Source organism: Aquila chrysaetos, chromosome 22, assembly GCF_900496995.4.
Source record: "Aquila chrysaetos chrysaetos chromosome 22, bAquChr1.4, whole genome shotgun sequence".
Classification (NCBI taxonomy): Eukaryota; Metazoa; Chordata; class Aves; order Accipitriformes; family Accipitridae; genus Aquila; species Aquila chrysaetos.
In genome coordinates, this window is record NC_044025.1 from 5,749,210 (window position 1) to 5,774,263 (window position 25,054).

Consider the following 25,054-nt stretch of genomic DNA (forward strand, 5'->3'; position numbering starts at 1 on the left):
CAGTCACGGGCAAAAGACAGGCTCAACTTGGGGAAGAAACAAAATCAATTTAATTTGCTACCACTCAAACCCAAACAAGGCTATTAGGAAGTAAACCCAAACGTCAGAACACCTTCCCCCAGCCCTCGCGCCTTCCCGGTCCTCTCCCCCTCCTCCCCTGGCGGCGCAGGGCAGCAGGGGCCGGGGCCGGGGTCGGCTCCTCACCCCTCGTCTCTGCCGCTCCGTCCTCCTCAGGGGAGGAGGACTCCGCGCTCGGCCCCCGCTCCGCCGTGGGGTCCCTCCCGCGGCAGACAGCCCTTCACCCGCTTCTCCAGCGTGGGTCCTTCCCGCGGGCTGCGGTTCCTCACCAACTCCCCTGGCGTGGGTCCCTTCCGCAGGGTGCAGTCCTGCAGTCACAGACTGCTCCGGCGCGGGCTTTCCCTCGGAGTCCCGGCCATCTTGGGGAGCCTCCGCTCCCCTCCACGGGCTGGGGGGACAGCCTGCCGCCTCACCGCGGGGGCATCCCCTCCGCCCCGCTCCTCCTCCCCGCCTTCTGCACGGACCTCGGTGTCCGCAGAGGGGTTCCTCTCACTTTCCAATCTCCTCTCCACTGCAGGTTCCCTTCTTAAATCTGTTCTCCCAGCGGCGCTACCACCCTCACTGACGGGCTCGGCCCGGGCCAGCAGCGGGTCCATCTTGGAGCCGGGGAAGCTTCGAGCAGCTTCTCGCAGGAGCCGCCCCTGCGGCCCTTCCCCTGCTACCAAAAAAACCCGCACCATACAAACCCATAACAATTATAGTTATATTCTGTTCCTGCTTTCTTTCATCAGAAATACATTCTGGATTCACCTGTTTTAGAAGTTTTTAGTGTAATTTTTAAAACTTTGATAACTGACTGATTCCAGGCTCTCTGTCTCATCGGGGACCGAGAGTACCCCTGGCTCTGAGACAAGGTTAATAAATTTATTTATCTAAATACGTACTTGGTTCTGTCTTGTCAATCTGTTCATGTACTAGGGACAATGTAACCAACTAATTCTTAAGATATCAAAATGGTCAAATGTTAATCTCTTAACACACACTTAAGACATTCAAATACTATCATTATGTGAACTGTATTCTATACTTGCAGAAGATGAAAAGTAAAGTTATTTTAGAGACTTTTTCTGATAGTTTGGCTTCATTAGTCTCCTACTGTGCTTAATACTCCCAAAACAACAACTTACTGGTTTTTGTAATTAAAAAACAACAACAAAAACCCCACCACTAAAAAATAAAATAAGTCAGTTATATCATTCCTAACAGTCACAATGTAGTCTCAGACCAGGTAGTAGATCCTATGCTAGCACTATAAATATTTGTGAACAGGTGCCATTTTTGCCTTATTTTGCACAGTCCAGTCCTACTGCATGCGGCATGATATTGCAGCACCTGGTAGTATAATGTTACAACAGGTATCACAGCTACAGAAAAGTGATTTTGCACATCACAGGATTCTCAGGAGCTAAAAGAACGAACTTCTCTTCCTACATTCCCCTCTGCTTTTTAATATTAAGGCACATGTTTCTTATAAGGCTTAGCTATAACTCTGTGTTTTTGCAATTTCTAAGTTTTATCTTTGGGTCCTTTAAATTATCATCTCAGTTTCAGTAATATCTTTCCTTGGCATATAATCACTTTTTTATTAAAACATTACTGCAAATATTATACTGTATTGTTAACTGCATATTAAATTGCTTCATTTTGTTACAAAGTTCTTAAAGCCTAAAAAATTTCTTAAACTCTTATCTAGTTAACAGATTGAATCGTGATTGTGTAACAGATTGAAATCTCCATAATGGAAGTTCATATCAAAATTCCTCTGGAAGTCTGCTAGTTCTTAAATGAACTATTTAAGATGCAGGGGAATACAATTGTGGGGGAGCGGGAGAAAGAAGAAAGTGAATTAGTGGATTCAGTGAAAGAAAGGAACACAGCACATAAGATAACCGGACTTGTTGACAAGGGAGCTCAAAAGCACGGTGACGAAAAAGCTGTTACTGATTTATTTATTTTAACCACAGGATGGTAAAGAGTACCTGTCTGCTTGATTTAGGGATCAATGTGAAAAACACAAGCCTATCTGCCTGAGAAATTCTGTCTTACATCAGACGCAGCAAACCTGTCTTGCTGTGCCCCTACAAATACCTAACAGCATTCATAGACCTGTTGAAGGGAACGAGACAAAAAGAAGACACAGAAGCTTCTTCTATATTTTCATTTTATTATTTCTTTCCCCTGTTTTATTTACTAACATCCAGATAACCAACAGTATAGACTTAGCGTCAGTAGAAATTCAGATGCTAACCTCTAAATGGGCTTTTTCGTGCTTTGTGTTAAAAGTGCCACTTAAAGAATGCTCTGGGCACGCATATTCCCTGTGGAGTGTATATATATTATGTAGTGAAGTGCCATCAGTCAGGCACAGAAATATGAGTTTCAACGAGAAGAACAGCTGATACATTTCGACATACAGGTTACCAACATCTCCAAGCTACTGTAACTAAAAAGCAGAGCAAGTAAGATGGCCGAATGCCTGCAGTTCATCAATTAAATCTAGGCATTTAGCCTGGGGAATCAGGACCAAAGATTATATAAAAGTTTAAGCAGCCAACATGTTTAAAAAAAGGAAAAGAAAAGCAAATTCATGAGAGGAACAAAAGGAACATTACACTCAATGCTAAGGGTTTCTTCTCAATATTCTGTGTGACAGCACTGTCTATGGAACCAACACTGTCCAAACTGCACAGAATCATAGCACCAAACAAATGGGAAAGAGCTTTCTAGCACTGAAACACTGAAAAATAAACAAAACTTTATTATGCTTCTAACAGACGCAATCCTTTTCTTTTTCTTGTTTTTCCACATAGAGCAAGACTGACTATTGTACTCTCTGTCTTTGCCTAAACTCCACCAGTGTGATAATGTGATGTTGCTCTAACTTAACCCCATTAGTCTTTTGTCTCTCCCAAAGCGAAATGCCACTTCTCTTCTTCCCTTTGAGGTTCATCAAACAACCGTCTTTTTTCTTAATGAGACCGATCCATGTTTGCTCCTGCATATTGTGTTCAGTTAATGGGAAGATTTTCTAACACTATAAAAACCCTTCTATTATTTGTTCCAGTCAGCTTTGTATTCTTTTCAATAGCTGTTTTAACTGTTACCTTTGATAAAATGTTCCACATCCAACATGTTCTACTTCTCAATAGTCATCCCTCCCATGAACTCAACCTTATTTATGTCCCTTCATCATATGTATATCTCCTTTCCTCAATTTCTTCCTTTCTCATTGTATTGTACATGTTTAAAAAACCAAACCCAGAATGTACGGTGAAGGCACTGATCAGGCAGCCTGCAGCAAAGCACTACACATGAACTGATGCATCAAAACTATAATTTAGGTTATTTGTCAACAATTATACTTTTAAATATTTGCTTTGCTGATTACCAATAAATCAACAAATGGCCATTATCAGAAAGAAGCAAGTTAATCTTGTTGTTTACTTTTGCTGGTTTTTAGCTACTTATCAATGAACAAGAATGAAATTATGTTTACTAACTACTCAGGTGGGTTTTTTTCAATAAATATCAGGAATATGTATAAAAATAATATCAAAGTAACTAGATTAGTGAGAGTTTTATATAAGCGTACATGCACAGTGTGAAAATATTATAAAATTCACTAAAATTACTAGCTTCTCTTCTAATGTGAAATAGCTTAATGACTTACTTAATTTAAATGTAGACTCCTGTGGCTCAAACAAGTTGCTCTGGCAGCCAGACATTAACATGATAGTGTCAAGTCTCAGATAAATCCTGTTTCCATGCCATGCCACCTTACGCCAGAAGCAACAGCGGCACAGAACAGTGTGGCACAGAATGGTAGCCTTACACTCACCATGAGAGAACATGACTAATCCTGGAAAATATCCAATGTTATCAGGCACCCCATATGGATGCTAGACGTTTGCTGCTGCTTTGCTCACAAAGCAATGCTAAGGAGCCCTAGTGGTTTAAGTAATATTCCTGATTTTCTTTTAAAATAGATCTCATGGCTCCGTAAACAAAATATAAGACAGGATACAGGAGCTCACACAATTGATTCCAACCCCTTTGTATATAGCATGCAAAAGTTGTTTTGCTTCAGATTACGGTGTACATGAGTCCAACAGTTTATGTCTGATTTTATCTTGGTGAATACCTAGTAAACTTACCCAGCACTGAGAAATGTCTCATGGGTATTGTTACTTCAGTTCTCTTACGTCCTTTCCCCATCAGATATCATCTGAGTTCTCCCAAATATGCTGGCCTGCTGTAGTCTAACCACTACAGCATTTACCTTGAGCAAGTTTTCAGTTTTTCAAAGTAACCTGTAACTATGACAGGATTTACTAAAACAGTTTATCTCTCCATATTCTATGCCCTTGACAAGAAGAATACATGCCTCTTCACAAAAGGCTTAACATCATTATTCAAACATCACCTTTTACCAAATTCCCTTGTTTCAGGCAGTCTTATGGAACTTCTCTGATAAAATTTTATTTTCCCAAGAAATAGGAGTTAGGGCTGGAAGCTGAAGAATTCCTACTACAGTCTGAAAACATATATCATACAACAATTAAAAACCCTCACAATCTCACTGCATGGGACTGCAGAAACCAAACAGTAACCATAGCTACTCATTTCAATGAAAATGAAAAGAAATAGCAATGAATAACAATGAAAGCATAAAATAAATTATGAAGAACCACACCAAATCCTGAAAGCTAAGAAAACCTTCTTAATGTAAGGGTAAAGAACATGTGCAAAAGAGCCAGCTTTTTGGTTTGATTTCCCATGGGCATATTTATCTCTTCAATAACATATTCCAAAAGTATATGTAGGCATCCATTTCAACATTTTTGGACAGGACACAAACAGGAGAATTTACCAGCTGTGTATTGTTGTCTGATAAATAACAAGAAATGCTCAATTCTTGTCATAACCCCGTTACATTCAGGTATGTATAGTAACAACTCTAGCAGAGAACTTAATGTGAAGAGAATGAAGAAAATAGTTTGTTACAGTCTTGTGAAACCTAACACAGCACCAGATTCTCCATGACAAACTTACACAAACCATTCCGAGACTAAAATTTTGATCCAGTGCTGGCAGTCTGCCAGTTTGTAAAGCAATTGTTACTGCTGACCTTCCCTCCCACCTTGTAGATTTACTAAATATATGCCATGCAGAAAAAGGTCAGCCAATTCTCTCAAATAAAACATGGGAGGTACAGGAGGATTTAGATCTTGTTAATTACCTCTTTACAGGGTAATTTCTAGTATTTTAATTCTTATTTATGTATGGAACCAACATCATGTTATGAGGCAATGAACCTTTTGTTACAAATAGCAACAGGGCTCCATAACAGGCCTGCCTTTAAAGTCTGCGAGTCTAGGGAAATGCAGTTGTTTATCATCTGGCATCCTGATACAATTTAATGTTTAACTAATGCAGAAGTTGAAGTACTGCTGTCTCATGTGCAACAGAGAACTTTGTGATATGATAACATTTTTTGATGATATTTTATAACATCAATTCTGGGAAATACCGGAAATTTGGTATACAGGTGTCATTTATTTCAGAATGGTGTGTCATTACTCCTTTGCTATTTGTGCTGCTGGAATAACCCACAGGGATACAGTGGACCAAGCAACGATCTGGGTTCTGAATAGATGGGAAGTTCCAGAAATGATGTCAAAAGGCTCAGTAGCATAAGTGCCTATACTTAGGTCAAGATTATTATGATTTCAGGAAACAAATTACAGGGCTCACACAAATTAATTATCTTCTTTCTGTGCCACCTAGAAATATAGGGAGATATTACTACAGACTCGTAGAACAATTAAGGTTAAAAGGGACCTCTTGAGGTTATCCAGTTCAACACACCAACCTCAAGAGCCAATCTCAAAGTTCGATAAGGTTAACTTCTCACTCATTTTCATTCTTGATAGAAATACCCACATTTTGTAACTTCAGATACTTATTTTTGGTACGTCAAATAGGAGCAGAAAGAGGAAGAGATGAGCTTAGAGCCCTTACCTTTGTTACTGACTACATAAGGGGTCTAAATTTTGTTGGCACAAGCATATCAGATCCTTTCACACATGCAGACTTAAACAATAAGCAGTGTTCTACTCTTTCCGTGTACAGTATGTTTCTATGTTTAGAAAAATTATGCAGTGTGCTTTTACATGAATAATAGAGATTTTTTCTAGAACTTAAAAATTTGTTATTTACTGAAACCTATATGAAATAGATGACAGCAAGACACAATGTTCAAGTGACTCCAGTGTCAGAGCTTCAGGCATTAGAGTAAATGTTTCTCTTTGTCAGATCTGGGACATTCATAACTTATTTGTAAATCGGGAAGACTGTTTCAAAGCTCCCCCATTCAATGATGAAATCACATTTTCCTGGTAACCCCAAGCACGTCATTTATCTCCATCAGAAGAAAGCCTTCAATGAACAATAAAGCAAGTGTTACCACTTTTCATTAACAAGAAATCTGCTAGTAATCATGACTCTCCCAATCTACAAGGGATACGGATGGGAGGGGAGGGATGGGGGAAGAAATGTGAACATATATGAACATGAACAAATACTAAAGAAATAGTTGTCATTTTCATATAACAAAATAACTTCGAAAACTGTGATTTAAAAATAAGGACCTGCCTTCTCCGTTTCTTCTTATGTTTTTAGCAACTCTTGTATGTTAACTAATATTCTGTCTCCAATTTTTTATTGGTATCTAAATGCAAATCTTGCATTTTTTCAAGATGAGTTATGAATAGCAAGTTACATTTACAGGAAATACTGACATTTCCTTGAAGTCAGATTTTTTTTTTCTTTAGAAAGAAATGATGAAACAATAATAAAGTCATTTGTCACATCACTTCACTGAAATATGTGCCACTTACACCAACACGGATCAGCAGGTGCAGTGCTGCTACTAGGGATACTGCTATACTCCCTCCTGCTATTACTTGCAAGGTAAAATTTATAATACATCAAGATGAAAATTAGAAGTGGGATTGAACAACCTTACCAAGCTATGGAACTCCAGGGTTGCAGATGTTTAAGTACAGACAAATTTAGAAGAAAGATGATTAAAGTTGCATTTGTACAAAACATATTAATCTGTCAAAAAACAACTGATACAACCTCATAGGAATATTTTAAATAGCAACATCCTAAGGAAAGAATTATTCAAAACTCTGCCTAGGATATGTGAAAGCTCGAAGTATTGTACACAAAGCCACCAACATAACTGAGTGCATGAATATCTCAGTGCTACATAGGAAATCCCAGCTGGGAGCAAATCAACAATTTGAAGAAGTATAAACTAATGTCTGAGCTGAATTTAAGAAAAAGATTTCAGGTTAAAATCCAAATATAATTAGTATCACATTATACACATACACAAAATCTCCTTTATTGAAACTTCAGTAGCATTTATTTCAGATGTATAAGAAAAGTGAAGGTCATGCTGCATATAAAATAATACTTTAATCCAGGGACTAAGTTACAGAACTTACATCTACACAAATAAGAGAAAGTTCAAAATCACCCCTACATTTTCTTCTGTATGTACCTGCTATGACACAAATACCTGAATGGCTAATGCCTTCTTCCACTTTAAGAACAGCTGGGATCTCTCTCAAAAAACCCCAGTCAAGCTGTTAGGGGTTACCATGGTGCTGACTGGGCCTAAGCTTCTTGTGGAAAAAAGAAAAAAAACCCCAAAACCCCATGCAGACAGAAAAATAAAATAACCCACCCCAAAATGTAAATCTACAGAATAAATCATTCTTACCATCAGGAAATGCAGGTCTTAAATTCAGAGTCTTGCTTTTGAGCAAGCAAGTATGACATCCTCTGATTTTACCATACAAACAAGAATAGGATATTTGTATTTTAATTAAGTACCTTTTAGCTTTTAACCACTGATTAAACAGTTTCCACGCCTTACAAAGATACACTTAAAATTCTTTCAAAGATATCTCTAGCTGTCAAAGCTTAACTGGTTTATGAAATAAAATAATAATAATAAAAAAAAATTTGCCAAGGAAAAACATATCCTGACCCAGCTGCGGAAACAGGACACCTTGGGATAACTTAAGATCTGCCAGATACTTAAGACTCATGGGAACCAAGTATCATATGCTTTGGAGGCTTCTGGAACACCAGAAAAAGAGTGCAGATAAAACTATATTAGGCAGCATTATACAGGAAAGGCAGATGCTGTTCTTAAATGCATCCAGGAGAATCCTACTGATTTATGTACTTTGCTTTTACACTGAACTAAAAGAACCATGTATATTATATTCCCAGCTAACCGCCCCCCCCCCCCCCCCCCCAGTACTGTTTCAATCAATGTATAAATTGCTTGCTTTCACCACAGTTCTGTTAGCTTTTGATTAATTTTCACCTCTAGTGTACTAATTGTTGAGTCCCTTAGCTGGCTGATTAGAATCCAATACAAAGTGTATGCTGGGCTTCTTTTCAACAAATTCTTCAGCTTATTGAAAAAGAAATTATGTTGAAACAGCTGTTAGAGTATGTTTAGTAGTTAGTTTACTCAACTACATCTTGTGCATGTTTAGCATAGATTAATTACATCCTATGCCTCTTAGCATGGTCACTCAGGAAAGCACAACCTGTGTTGCAGTCCAAATTTACAGTCCTTTGTCTTCACTTGCACATGCATTTTGGCACAATAAACATCTGCTCACACTACCACTCATGAACTTTTGCGTAGTATGAACCATACATAGCAACGACAATGACAAAACACTATGAAGGCAGTGAGGTATACATAAACAATTCATAAAGTACATGGACATCTTTATTATTTAAAAAACTAAATTCACTAGAAACACAACTTAGTTTTCCTTTAATGGAATTTATTTTTCATGTCAGGGTGCTTACGACCCTTTGGATACCAAGTTGATTAGGTTTTCAACTAACAAAAAAGTGCCCACATATGACAGGCATTCTAGTAAAGACAGGGTGAGCTTACCAGAGATTTTGTTCTTCTCCAACCTCCAACAAAGTACTCGTTGAACAGTGTAATTTACTTGAAAACTTAATTTTTATAATATTCATCAAAGAACTCAAAGAGCACATCAGGAATGTTAAGATCTTGAAATACGATCTTTTTCAAATACTCTGCCCTCTTTAGGAAGCATACTCGGCTTATGTCCTTGCTTCTCTAGGTTCTCAGTAGCCAAAGTCCCCATCCGGATCTGTTACTATATAGAAGATGTATATATACATGTAAAGTGTGTCAATCCTAGTGCTACAGTGTAACACTTCAGTGTATTTTTCCCCCAGTTTCTGGACATGGAACCTTTTTCCATAATAGAAGAAAAACTTTGGGTTTGTATCTCTAAGTTATAATAAACAACAGTTTAAAACCAATACAATTTTACTACCTCTTTAATCACACCTTCTGATGTAACATGCTTAAGAAGTGATCTACCTTTAAGCTGATAGGTTCAAACATTACTTCAGCAAATTAATGATTAAGAATTAACCATGCAGTGAACCACAGCTGTGCATGTGCTGACACTAGTGTTTGCTTCTGAGATGCACTGCCTGGAAAGGAGTAGACAGCTGAGCTTTGCGAGAGAACACCCAGCTATAAGATGACACAGGGGAATCTAAAAATGCAAGGTGAAATAGAAAAAAAATTAACCTTGACTTTTGACAACTGGAGCTTACCAAGATGTGGATTATGAAATCAAATTGGTTTTTATTTTTAGCCAATATCCCTCAACATGAAATGTAACTTAATTACCATATCCTGTCACAGACAGTAATAGTTGCCACATACGAGGCACAGAGGAAAAAGAGACATACTGTTACTTTGGGCTAAAGAGAAAAAGCTGACAGAGATTAAGTTCAAAAGTTAACATCGTTCTCGGAATTCATAAAGTTAAATTCTGTATGTTTTTCTATCAGAAATAACAGAAGAATGGAATTCATTAAATATGTATCTATAAAACAAAATTGAAATTATATTACAGACTCCCCTCCAACTAAAATAAGCAGTCATCTGCCACTTTTATTAAGTGATACCACTTCGAGAGTAGTACCTGCATTTTCTACGCTAAGCAGGTAAGGCAAAGAGAGTTGTTCTAGCCACAGGTTCACACAGTACATCTGAATACCAATCAGACTAGTGTTTAAAAAAACAACCAAACAACCAACAAACAAAAAAACCCCGAAACAAAACACAACAACTTATGCTGTTTGTACAATCTGACTTTCCTGTGAATGTGAAGAAGGCTTAGAAAGAGTTGTGCCACAGTGCAAAGGATGATAGATGGATATCAAGATAAGGACAAAAGCCTATTCAAGTCCTGTACATTACAGTAAGCAAGACAAAAAGATCTTCTATACATGACACTTCAGAAAATGAATGGATTGAGATGTTACTCTGAAAAGATTCATTTTATTAAGCACAAATTATTAAATTTTGCATTTCAATAAGCTTTGTCTCCTATCATTATATGACCTGTAATCTTTCAACTGCACAAAACATTCATTGGCTATGCTCCTTTAGCTTAATAATGGTTGTAATTTAAGTAGCCTAAGAACAGAAAGGTTTAAAGAAATAATTTTGTCTACTACAGAATAAGAAACTGTGTATCATTTGTTAGAGGTCTCTTGACTGTGCCTGGAATCTTCTTAGACAAGTACCTCTTTAACCATTGTCCTGCAGCCAGGTGGGAAATACTGCTCCGCAGTCAATTCCCACCTTCTACATATACTAGCTGAAGGGCAGGCCCTGCTGAAGGCAACAGGAACTGTGCCACAGAGTTCAGGGACACAGACACATACGTATTATTCCACTGTATTTCCAGATTTGGGTATAAATATAATTCAAGGATATATTTCTGTATATGTAATAATACGTATTACACAAAACCACAGCTATGCATGTCACCTTGACACACTACAAATACACACGCTCCTGTAATTTGCACAAAGAGAATTCTTTTCATCTATAAATTAAAGAAATTCAACTGGGAGGTCTAACTAAGCAAATGGGAAACTACAGAGAAAGTATACAAAGTTAAAGTTGGGTAGGAAAAGTTATCCAGACTGAACTTCTCTCATATTTTGCTGTTACAAGTTTAAAAGGCTCATATGTGGTTACCTGAACTGTTCAAAGTTTTCTAATTTTATGTAGTAGGAACCTTGTAAAAAATATGTTTGGTTGGTTGGGTTTTTTTTAAAGACAGACTCAATAGCTAATTAAAATCTTATCCAAGAACAGCTTTTTGGAAACACCCGTATGTAAACAGTTAAAGAAAGCCAAGTAGGTATTTTAATAAATTCTAGGATTTCCAGATTAATTTTAGAAATTACATATCTTTAAAGAGATCAGGTAAATGTAATTCTTTTTAATTTTCTGGAATAGATCATATTCTAGGTTTGCCTCAGTTGAGCTCCAAAGCATCAAACAGTGAAATTAAATGGACTTCCTCCTCCCTATATATGAAATGGGTTTCTACACAGCCCAAACAAACCAAAACCAAATACTAAAATGAACTCTAGGGGTTTAGTGAAATATTGGTTCTACTCTATCTTCGTTTTCAAAAATGTCTTCATGTAACTGAAAAAGACAAAAATATCTATGACTGATAGAAGTATATCATTGCAAATATCAGTTGACAGTAACACCAGAAAGAGTGCTTGTAGGAATAAACAGTTTTTGAACACATATCTATAGTCCTGATGGTACAGGCTAAACCTCACACGCTGCACTATTCATCTTACTTTGGGAATCAGGTTTAAACATATTTCTAGCCTGCTTATGTTAATGCCAAGAGACTTAAACTTGAGCAGTATAAATTTATGGCAGATATGGGAAAAATAAAAGGAGAGTAGGTCACTATGTCAGGAAAAGCACACAGTGGTCTGCCCTGTATTACTCTCTTGGGGGATTCCTGGTATATTGGGTAGGGCACTTCTGAAAGTAACAGCACCTTAACGATGACAGTTTCATAGAAGCCCTTATAACTCCAGAAAACAGCTAACTGCAAAGGACTTACATGTAGGGAAAAAACCTATAATGTATCTTTTAAGCCTACAGAATATGTAAAAATAATAACTTTCCATAGAATCCTGTGCTTACATGCCTCCTCAACAAGGAGGCTGAATAAATCTTCATATCAACAGGGCTTGGAATAAACAACCCCTACCTTTATTTAGTTTATTTTTGGCAGTTTTAGTGGAAACGCATTAAAAACATGTTCTTAGACACACAGCACAGTTTTCCAGGGGTTAAACACATTCTAAATTCCAGCAGTGTGTCTAGCAAAAGGTTATAAACTTAAAGTTAGGTAAGTAGGGTAGGTAACTAATCTTAGCTGGCTAACTCATTGCAAATGAGAAGTCAAGTCTTTGCAACACACTCTAGGGTGAAAGAGAAAAGGCACATTTCAGAAATGACATTTTCTCTAGATCCACAATGTAACAGAAAGTGAACGATAAGAGACAACATTTCAAAGGGATCTTGAAAAAGTCTGAGTACATAATACCATCCAGTTCTTCTGGAAAACCTGTAGTTAACAGGAATTCCAGGAACTCTAACCTGGAATTCCTACCTCAGGTTGAGGTTAGAAAAAAGTATGAATATTGAAGTAGATATTTCTATAATGAGAACAATGAAGGTGAAGGAAAGGGAATTTCTAAATGCTGATTTGATTGTCATGTAAAATAATGCTCAGAAGCATGACCTGGTCAAGGAACCAAATTTAGAACTGCATTTAAATTAATTAAAAGCAGACTAGGGAATGAGCTAAGTACACATATTCAGCCTACAAATTTTAAAAATACATTTTTTTCTATATTAATTTGACAAGGAAAACAGAGGTAGAAGCATTTGATAATTACGCTGCCTCCATCTTGTTAACATAAATTCTCTAAATTTTCTAAGAAAACAGTTTAAAATTTACTTAGAAGCCACAATACCTCAAATTCAGACCTTTTATATTGTTACAATAAAGCTAAATCATGGAGGAACGATAACTTCAGGGATGTTTGAGGCTATAGTAATTTCTGTACTCCAACAACCTACTCCAACAAACTGATCACAGAACTGCTCTAGTGCTTTACCAATCCAAATACTTTTTCCTACCCCAACTTCTCACTCTAGAGAGCTAATCCACCATAAAGTCTCAGTGAACTGTTGAATGTCGTAACTTAAATGCAAAACCAAAATATCCCCAATCAAACCAGCTACAACCCAAATGCTCGTGCTCAGGAATGATTTCACTTAAAAACCCTGAAGGTGAACAACAGCAGCTGTTTTTTATATAACATTTCTTAATTCATATAAAGCAGCTCAGCTGCTTAGATTTTGTCGATTTCAAATTTTGTCTGTATGAATCTCCACATGTATTTAGTGTATCTGTGTACTCACACTTAAGAGATATTTCTGTCCTTTCCCATTACTTCACATTTAACTTTGAGACCGTTTGATTTCTACTACCACCACAGATTTAGAAGGACGTATCTGAAAAGGCATGGTAAAGGAAAGCAAATAACATTTAAATTTTTTGTAATAATTAACATTTGCAGTACTTTTCATATTACTACTACATTACTCAACTAGCAGCATTAACCACTCTGACAACTACACATGCCTGAAATGACATCACTTCCTAACACCGCAGACTTGACCAACTCTGAGCCACCTTAAAAGGAATGTCAATAATACATATCACAGAAGTGACTTAGAAAATTAAGAAATCAATACATGTCAATCCTGTCTATCTTCCTTAGATTCACCTAAACCTAGCTGAAACATACTTTCCTTATTTCAATTCTGCCTCTGCCGAATTTACATCTTTTAGCCTTTATTACATGTAGCAGTACGGTACAGTCGTGGAAGTTGTGGTCTTAATTTCCTGTTTTAGTCTTAATTTCTTCCTGTATTCAAGAGATTGTTGATATAAATCCTAAATTTAAGCTACAAAAATGCAGGTGTATTGAATATTGCCTTTAAGATATGGAACTGAAAATTTTTTACAGAAGTAACTTTTAATCAGACATAATGTTCAGAAACCAACCTACGATGAAGCTAGTTCTGAGTTAGATCTATGAAATGAAGGATCTGAACCTTACCGTTAAGAATAGAAGACAATGAAAAGTTTGACTGCAAGTGCAGTTCTGATACTTCTGACAAGGCTTTCTATAAAGAGAAGGTGGCCTGACAGTGGCTAAAAGAAGAGATGCCTTTTATTACTCTGAATACATCAATTCTAGTGACTAAGCCAGGCACTCAGTAAATTTGAACATGTGGCTGTTCAGTCTGTACTGTGTAATAAGCTGTCAGGGAGGCTGCACAACCTGGTTTTACTATTGAAAAGAAGCACCAATATACGTTCCCCAAACTGATGATGATATCACATGATACACAAAGTCAAATTTCAGAATCAAAACTCAGGGGCAACTAATCTTGAGAATCGCCAAGTATCCTTTGAGTGGAAAGAGGAGGGAGGGCAGCAGTACAGTTTTGCCCTAACAATGAATATATTACAGGGCTCAAAGAAAGCTGAAGATTTTGCAAGCTAGATAGGTAAGTGATGAAGATTTCTGGTATCTAAAGAGAAGAAGGCCACCTGATTTTTTTTCCTAGTTGCAGATCATTTAGTTTTCCAAAATGCACTTTCCCACTTCCACATCCTATTTAATCAAATAAAAATCATGCTTTGTTAAAAAAAAAAAAAAAAAAAAGGATTATGTCAGTGAGTTTCACTAAGTCCTTTCAGGGGCCTCCTAGAATTAACACCACATTCAATATTTTCATTAATAAGGACCAAATAGTTCAAGCCATGTGGGATGAGGCACATGTTTTTTCCTACCCCAGACTTTGACTGAGAAAACAAAGCTTTCATTCTAAATAAAAAAAAAATGAACCAACTATAATCAAGTATGGCCAGATTCTGAGCATATACACTACAGAAAAACCTGTCTCTGAAGCACATTCACTCTACTGACCCATCATTCAAAATCTAAACAATTATATTGGGATCAAATACTAACTCCTATCCATCCTGTTTAAGGAAATAAATTTTGAAGCAGCATGAAAACGTATTACCAGATATGGCTGTAAGTCTTACTGGCAGGAAAAATACTGTGAAGTTGGTTGAAAATACTGAACTCACTTTTGCTAGTAAGGAAATGGATATCAAGAAGCGTGCTGTGTAAGACTCAGCTTTTCAGCTCTGCTTATTATCCCAAGCAGATTTAATTGTTCAGATACAATAAGCCCATCCACTATCTACATTTCTGTCAAAATGCTTGGCCTTCCACTGACAACCTCTGAATGTAATTATGCATCGTCAATGTAAAAATCTTTAACATGGGGAAGAGTTCACAAGTAACATAGTTTAAAATAATTTACTGTCATCATTTCCTCATTGCTTCTCCATATTAAAGAAATACAATGTAATCAGTTTTGGTTTACTTACTACTATGGCATTAGAGACTATAAATATTTTGCCCCAGATGCAGATCCAGTTTGGAATAAAGCACATTATATTTCCAGTTGATAATCCAAACAAAAGAAAGTGCTTATAAAAGCAAGATACGGAAATTCACAAAGAAAGCACTGGTCAAGCTCCCTCCACTTTTACCCTAGCAGTGGATATAAGTAAACCTAATCTAAGGAATTATGGCACTGATATAAAAAATATCTGTATAATTTTTTTTTTTTACATCAATTTTTCTTGTCTCCCTCCTTATTCAAGTTTCACAGCATACATATGGGTATGAATAAGCAAGGGATTCTTCACCCTAACTTCATGCACAGCAGCTTGAGAAATGTTTCAGATTAACATAAATGATAATACACATACATAAGGCTGTCTTTCAAAGAGGTTTGATAATTCATAAATGCAATGTTTACACCAAATCAGGTCAAGTCAAAAGGTTTGTAATATAAGTATTTAACTTATGTAAATCTGTTTATCACTGCTAAGGAACATGGGATGACTTCAGCTGCTCACTATCTAATATACGCAGTACACATTTAGTGCAACTCGCATGAATTCTCATTCCAATTTTTAATTACTATGCAGTCTGTAAAGACAAAAATCCACTAAGTCAGATTGCTCTTTTTTTTCTTTTATCAGAACAATTAATATTAATCGCATATTACTTCACAGGCACTGCTTTTCTACACATTCATTATGAAAATAATAAACTGAATGAAATTTGAATAAAAGTATTAAAATAACTGTAAGTACAGACATTTATCCTTAAACATATTTCTATCAATATTTCCTTAGCCAGTGTTCATAAGGAGGTAATGCAAAGCTTCATTTATACTCACTATATGTTTCAGGACTCCCAACTAAAAAAGAAATGGTAATTCCTTTTAAAATTGTTTATATTATGTTTTTTCCAGACATAATTTTCTTTTTATACTGTATACAGTTTTACTTGCACAACTTGTCAAAACACTTTGTGAAACCATAGAAGAAGGACAAGGATTTCATACCATTAAACAGACCTTGGTGGCAGGAAGGGAAGACATTGAATTTGTTTTTACTTGAGATTTTTAAATTTTTAGACAAAGAATCTGAATTCATCTCTCTGTGTAGTCGATCCTGGTTTTTTACCTACTAGAGAATATAGTAGACAAAGGTTCTTTTTTCTAAGGTTTCCAATCCATGGCTTTAATTTCTATCTCAAAATCTTAAAATTAAATATCCACCCATCCATATGGAGATCCAGGCATTTAGTTTTTTGGATTTATTAAAATCTACTTATACTGATAACAGCATAGAGACATATGATTTGGCAGAGTAAGCACAGGTTTAACAGCCTAATTGCTTGGGTTTTGTATAGTGGATCATTATGTTAATGCCTCTGCAGTAAAGTGCTAAATAGGAATTCCCACAAGAAAGACTTCTCATTGCTGACTGAGAAGGAAAAGGTAGGACATACTGGGGTAATTTGGGAAGAGACTGCTCTTCAGGGACCCAGGAGAGGAATCTTCAAACCAACAGGACTACCAAGCTCTACCAAAGGGAAGAAAGCATGCCACAATACAAAACACCATGGATTCTGACTTTGTCTGAATAACCCAGGGACACCAGATGATTACATCTTGGCTTACAACCTGGCTTGGAGGAAAGATAGCTTCACAGAGCTTTGCAGGATAAAGACGTACTCTATAAAAGTAAACAACTCCGCATGAATGTAGAATTTCTTATTGTACAGTATTCAGCTGGATCTTGAGATAAACCTCATTATTTTGTTCTGCAGTTGCAATGATGGCCCTGTACGTTATGTTCCCTTAAATACTTTCTCCCATCTGTCACTGATCCCACACGACACCTGAACCTGCTCTGCCTTCACAGCCACAGATTCATGGACGTGACAGAAAACTAGGCTTGCTTAGACGTCTAAGAATGTCATTGTGGCAAGATTTTTGCTTTGATAAAAGAAAGACTACATGAGAAGTTTTCCATGATAACCAGGTATTCTGAAAGAATAAATATAAGCTTAACATTTTTGATCCAATAATAAATTGGATAAAAATAAAAAAATAAATAAAAGGCATCAATATAGCTATCTGTTTTGTAAGTTCCTTTTAGTAGTTTAGTATTTCCTTCAGTTTCCTGAAAAAGTTTCATTATTGTTTTCCCAAAACTTATGCCCACATTTAATCACCAGAAATGCACCTCCACCACACAGCAGATGTGTCATTAACTATTTCTGAAAAAAAGTGAAATAAAATCACCCAGCATGAGAATACTATGGAATAAGTCAACACTAGCAGATGGTGTTTATTTTGTCACTGCTTGTGTTAAAAATTACCACCTATTTCATCAGTTTCTTTAAGGTAGAAGCTTCATGTAAAAAGTGGAAAAGCTATTTTTTATAAGCTGTCACAGAACTCCTTAAAATATAAGTTCTTGTTTTCATGGCTTCCAGTTTTCTAGGACATGGTGCAATACACAGGAGATCGGTTTGTATAAATCTGACACGATCGAGTATTTTGCTAGCAGCTCAGTCTTTCAACACACAATCTGTTTTGTTTCTCAAGCAAATTTGCAAATTCTTTAGTTCAAATACTGGTGTTTTCAAGACAAATTCTGTAACAAGTGTTAAGTCTGCTCCTAGGAGAGGCACCTGGTAGAACTGTCAGCTTGTTTTCTTCTAGGAACCAATATGCAAGAGAGTTTTACTTCCCCCTCAGAATTTCCTACATTCTCATTATTTTATTTTATCGCACACTTTTGGCTTTGCGGTTTACATTCTTTGGTTGATTGTTTCTTAACAAAACAGCATGTTGCATGAAGAGCAATTGTACGACCTGGACTTGGCTACTTAAAGAAATCATTGCTAAAATCCCATGATAAAACCAGGTTTTGCTCGTGTATTTTTGAAAGAATTTCCATTAAAATGGAAACCCCCCAAAACCTCCCAGAAATGCAAACCCATATAATCCTCAGTAAAGCAAATCCACATTGAAAGCATCAAGGTGAACTAAATTCCTCACTACTGTGATTTAAACAGAATTATGCTATCCACAATATCCATACACAGTATTTCAATACAATTTGCAACAAAGTAAAAGAACTTATTTATATCTGAAGGTTGCTGGACACCAGTCTACCATTCTCACTGATGATTTTAAATGTCGTGCCATAGAGACATCCTTCTCCTAAATCAAAACCCCATACAACCAGTTGCATTTTGTTTCTAAATGTCATAAGCACAGGATAAAATCCAATCCATTTTCTTCCCCCAGAAAAGGCATAATCCCTATCTTCATTAAATTATTTAATTGATAACATCCCAAAATTAAGAACTTGGACTTAATTGGACTCCACTACAATGTCCAGATTTTTGTGCTCCCAGTTTACTCAAGATCATCATGTTGAAACAAACAGCAAAGATGCTTAAACTGCACTATGATGACTGCAAAGTGAACCAATAGATAGGAAATGGTAGAAAAAAGGCTGCCTGGATAACCACTGTTAGTGCACTGCAATATGTTTTTTTAATTACTTGACTCGCTCCTTTCTCCCTCCCTGTTAAGTCTTCTATTGCCCTTAGTGTTTAGGTTGGCTTGCACACACTATACAAGGAACTGATCCTTTTATCTTTATTACTTAATGAGAAGCACAGGCCTCTCAGCATCCTTTTCAAATCATACTCTAAGCAGAGCACTATTAAATTTCTTCCTTTGCTTTTATATATTGCTCAACATTACTATCTGAATGCTTTAAAAGCATTAATTAATGATTTTGATAAATCTCTGAGCTTTTGTTACATTATTTTACAGCTATAAAAAGAAACCCAGGGTGGTTTTGTTCATTTGTTTGTTTGTTTTTATTTTTAATTCTGGATGTATGAGATAGATTTAAGATATTTTGGGGTTTCTTTTGTTTTGTTTGTTTGGTTTTTAATCTAATAAGAATTCCTCTCCCAGAAAAGGAGAAGTCAGAAAAGGTGAGATTTAGGTCTACTCAAAATACTAGGTAGGGGAGATATTGAGATATTTTCCTATAGGATGCTTTGTATTCTTTTTCCTGCCAAAGCCTGAACATGGATCTGACAACAATCCTTCTGCCTGTATTTCTGAAGCACTGACCACTATAATACCCATGTTCAGCACTTAACCTCCTTTTTTTCCCATTAACTCTTGGTCTGCACAAGCGGCATCTTTCTCCTTAGCAAAGCAAAGGCTGAATAGATCAAGAAACCTAACATTTTATTAGAACACAGCAAAGCAATCCACCCAGTAAATGAGCACACTCGATAACTGGGTAGCTTTAAAATGAAAAGTCTGAGGGCTCTACTTATGGTGATACAAAGAGTCCTCTTCTGTTGACACAACATGCACACTGAAAGCTTTGCAACACTGTTTGGATGCATTCTCAGCCAGCTGAGGCTTTAAACCAAGGTTACTGCCATCTGTCTGGTTTTGGCAGCATCCAGATTGAGGTAAAAAATCCTATGGCACTTTTTAAAAGGAAGAGAGATAAAGCTTGGTTTTAGTCAGTTCCCTTGAATTATTAACATAATAGATTTGGCTGACATCAATGCCGGTCAGCACATCTGGATCTATAAGCTCACTGCATCTTTCTTACCACATTTAGAGCATGCAACAAACTATTTTACTAGTCATATCAGATTTAGTATGTCCAAGTAATCAGGGTCATAAAAGTAATAAAAAGTACTAAGTTTTCCTATTACTTGTCCCAGTTCAATTATTTTCTTAAATGCATGTTACTGTCAAGCCAGAGGTGAGAATTAATACTACTGTCAAATATTTTTGAGTTGCTATATAGTTATTAATACATTCTCATGTTGTTCTTAATTTCTAGAGCTCTGAACAAACACAATACCAAAAATTAAATGCAATATATAAATCAAATTTGTTTGAATTGGGAAGACTATCAGGTTGTCAGAGAAAAGAACTAAACCAAAGAGAAACAACATTTGACGAAAAGTCTCAAAGCTTCAAATAAGAGAAGACATTGTTCAGATGGATGCAATTTGTAGGGCAAAACATTTCCATGATCCTGGAAAATGCAATCAAGTATTATTCTTTGAGATTTAGTATGGTCTAAATAGCATAACCCATTCATTTCACCTGTGCCAAAATCCCTTCTGCAATGCCAATAATCATGAATGCTTCAGAAATACAGAGATATATACAAGATCATTTCCATTCTTCATCTTTATTACCAACCATACACATGCCACCTTGGACAGTTTTTAGTATTATATACCAGCATTATGGAAATTTAATTGCTCTACCAAATGCTCTGGCTCCCACTCTTCTAAGAAGCATGGAAACACAAAAAACCAGTCCTTATCTCCAGTTTGAAAACACACAGAGCATTCTCGGGCTGCATTAACAACAAAATGGTCACAGATGCTTGGTACTTTCCAGAATTTGATGTAAGAAACTGTCCCAGTATTTGCTCAGATGCTGTTTGAGATTCAAAGCATAATGTCATTCACTAGTTTTTACCAACAATCAAGCAATTATGGAAAGAAGTATATCAGAAAATCAAATTGGGGGTGACAAGAAAACCTTGGTTTATGTCTCATTTAAATATTAACCAAGCAGAATATTATTCCTGGTTAGGGCCCTGATTTTGCAAAGCGTTTACTTAAGTGCTTGAATGAAAAGTCCAAATGGAAAGGTATCTTTCATGTATGTACTAGGTCACGGTTGCAATGGAAGAAAAAAATGAAATATCAAAATATATCTTTCATCTCATTAGGCACTCAAATACAAAGCAAAAATTGCAGTGTTGAAGACAAAAGACTTTATAAAAAATGGCCCCTGCTAAATTAGTAAGGGCACATACTGATACTACAGTTAGTGTAAGTGTACATATCCAATGAATGAAAACCATTTTTTAAATTCAAGAAACATCAAGAGGAAGATGTCACTGAATCATTATCTTTGTACTAAAATTCCTTAAGAGTCTTTGGATTTATATTACTACATCTTGTTAATTTTTTCTTTTGCTAAACAGTACATTGCAAGCTTTTTTCCAAACATCCTCCTCCTCTCAAAGGAGTTTTACTCTCACAGAAACAAAAGGTATGTGTGTGCATGTGGAGTAGTGGTACTTCAAAAAAAAAAAATTGTCTATCAATGAGGTCATTCCTTAAAAAACAAAAAAACCCAACAAACAAAACCCCCGATAGTTTTGCACTGCCCCTAAGATACAAAAACTTCAGTGACACACCAAGTGTGACTGTCTGAATCTGAAACTTTTAGATAAAAAAAATTGAAATCAAAACTAAAGATGAACAGAGCTATCACTAAATCTTTCATTAGAAAGTCGGATTCGAGAATCACTGAAGAAACTTGTATCACATGCAAGCTTTTAGCAATGGGATAAAACATATGTAATTGCCTTTGTGAAATACTGCTAGATATAGGTACCATATTGTTTTTAAATTACGCCTGTGTGTACCCAGATCTGGCATCTCTTACATGTCTCAGCTCTCTTTCTCTCCATGTAATGAGCCCCGTCCCATGAAGCAACATCAGCTCAGGGAAAATGCAGCTCCTTCACCACCCAGTGAAGACTCACAATAAAAACCCCACCCTTAGTTCAATCAAATCAGGAAAGTAATATTCAACAATGAAATAGAAGTAAGTAGTAAAGAGATTAGGTATATTCCACAGAATATAAATACCCAGGAGGAAAAAAACCCCAAACAAACAAAAAATCCCACAATACATAATAAGCAGAACATAAACAGAACGAGATCAATCAGAGCAAAACCCACAAATTCTAAACTAGGTTCTAAGTTTACAAGGAATAGTTTAAGCAAGATAAAAACCTTACGTATTAGAGAGTTCTTTGTCTCAGCCAGCTGCTGCCAGCTTGTCTGTCTGTCTTTCAATTTCTCAGAAAGGTGTGTGTGAAAATCTAAATGAAATAAAACAAATACATTTTAGAGATGGCTCTTTCCCTCCTTTTCTCCCATTCCATTCACCTTTGGTGCAATGCAGCCAATAGAATGTTTCACCTCCTCCCACCCAAAGCATTCCTGAATAATAAAAAAATACATTACTCATTATTATCTAGAGATTGAGAATTCTTTTATCTTGTTATCAATGACATATAAAAAGGCATATTGAGTAGCAGTAATACTGGTGAAATCTTGCTTTGCAGGAGGTACATATAACCACTGTCAGTATCATTAACCACAAAAAGGACAGAGTGCATAAAATCTGGCTATATGTGCATTACAATTTAACCTGAAGTCCATAAGAGTTTCCATACATGCTGTTCAGTAGGTATTTAAGATCTTACTAACTTATTTTCAGTGTATTATCTTTTACTCATATAACCAAGTATGTATCATTACATCCTTCTAAAAGATAATTTTTATTATCTAAAAACAGACTCTTAAGATACATTTGGAAAATGGACACTTTCAGCTGCAATAAATCACTTCTTACATGTTTATTGCAGCAGCATGATGACTTTTACATTGACTATCAACATAATCAGGCTCATTCTGCTGCATCTCAACTAGACATGAACCAGTGAAACTGCACTGTTGCAAGGAGTTTCTTTTTTGCCTCATAAAAACTCTCCAGCTTTAGGAAGACAGATTTTAATATATACACCTCCCCCCCTCCCCTCCCCCCTTTAGTTTTGAATAGTCTTTCTCTTTGACTAAAAAGAGAACAGGTTTCTTTTGGTTGTACAACTAATTCAAATATACCTGGGTTTTGAAAACATGAAGTGATTAGGGAGTCCTCTTACATTTGAAAACCACAAAATCAATTGAAAATTCTTACTGAATTTCATAATAATGACGGGAGAGTTTTCAGATGTTGTAAACAGGAAACATAAAACCTATTTTTATTTATTTACATGAATTTCCTTGCACACACCAGTAAAATAAAAAGCTTTAATTATTAATGTACGGTCACTTCAATTCTTGTTCTTCACTGCCTTTAAGGCTTCACTGGGAAATTATTTTACTTGGTACATCTCAGGTTCAAATCCTTAACAATTTTTATAAGATAATAATTTAATCTTGCACCCAAGACTCACCAGAATCAAGAATGAAAATGTGTTCTGTATAGCACAGTAATTTATTATATGCAAAGGAAAAAAGGCAAAGCATAGACACTTAAAGATATTAAAACAGCTGACCAAAACAATAGAAAATAAACCACTTTGCATGTTAAAGATGCAAGACAACAAATTAGCTATTTTTTAGGAGCACAAATATTTTGGACCTAAAATGCATGCAATAGAAATAATGTGAAAGAATGGCAGCTCCTCAGTTTTACATTGCTGGCTTTGGGGGTGAAAAGTAATTTTAAGGGGCAGGTTTCACTTTTACAAACAATAAAAACCAGTTTACTGAACTGGCTAAACGTCTCCTTGCCACACATGAAATTCCAGTTCGATGTGGTATGACTACAAGTCATTTTCAGGTATTTTGGCTCATGTCTAATTAGTTCAGCTTTACTTTTGATGATACAGACTTTTGATTTAAAGCAAGGAAGGAAAACAAGAGATTTTCAGGACTGTTCCACTGCAAGATGATTCTAAGAACAATAATGCAAGTAAAGCAAAGATACGTGAAGTACGGAACACAATGACTATGAATATAAACACTTCGGTAAATTAAAAAAAAGAAATCATTGCAAATTTCTTCATTTTGTTGTTACCAGCAATTTTCCCAAAAATATAATACTAAAGGTCGATGAGATTATTTTCATACTTTTCATATTTTAAAAATAGGAGAAATTAAATATAAGTAAACAGATGCATACTCAGGAATATATAAAAAAAAAAAAAGTCATGGAATTGTTTCCCTAAGCTTTTTTTTTTAATCTTTTTTTTTATGTGAAAATGGGACCGAATGCTTAAATGCAGTGCAATTCTTCTGTGGTACTTACAATTAAATGAAACAATTTTAGTAGTTTGAAATGTTACAGTTTCTGTTATATCACACCCTATAATATGCAAATTTTTGAAATCTTTACTGTCTCTGTTTTTGTTTTAATAGAAGTTTTGCTTTCATTTCTCTCTCAAGAGGAAAAAATCAGAATTAATCCATCAACAGTTTATCTATTGACATTTTATCACATTACGCTTTAAGCTTGTGTATGTTACTGAATCTGCTATTTTCTCTTTTTACTTGTCTGTGGCCACCTTGGGATATTCGATCCTTACAATTAGAAAGGGTACAGATGAGGACAACAAACTGTTCCCCCACAGAAACTGAGCCATCTAAAACTAGTGGCTAAAACATAAGTTTCCAAGCTCTGTTTCTCCAACAATTAAAAAAAAAAGTTTGTTACTGATGCCCAAAGGAAAGAATAATTTAAATGTTGAGACACTTTAAAAATAGTGTCATCTGAAGGGAAGTTTCGCTGGGTATTACCTTCCTTTGACACTCACAGGGAGTTAAACCTAATTGCATTTAGGGTTATCTCTAGCAGCTACACTCAGAA

General features: G+C 35.9%; 1 protein-coding gene across 6 annotated transcripts in view; it reads right to left on the reverse strand.

Moving 5' to 3' along the window:
• Positions 1-25,054, reverse strand: part of TENM2 (teneurin transmembrane protein 2) — a 715,493-nt gene that overhangs the window by 301,456 nt on the left and 388,983 nt on the right. For 5 of the 6 annotated variants that reach the window (XM_029997792.1, XM_029997790.1, XM_029997793.1 and 2 more), the window contains one exon: positions 22,416-22,499. The exons of the other annotated variant lie outside the window; for it this stretch is intronic. In XM_029997792.1, coding sequence (XP_029853652.1) covers positions 22,416-22,499 — 84 coding nt within the window. The remainder of the gene's footprint in view (positions 1-22,415; positions 22,500-25,054) is intronic. 6 annotated transcript variants of the gene reach the window in all.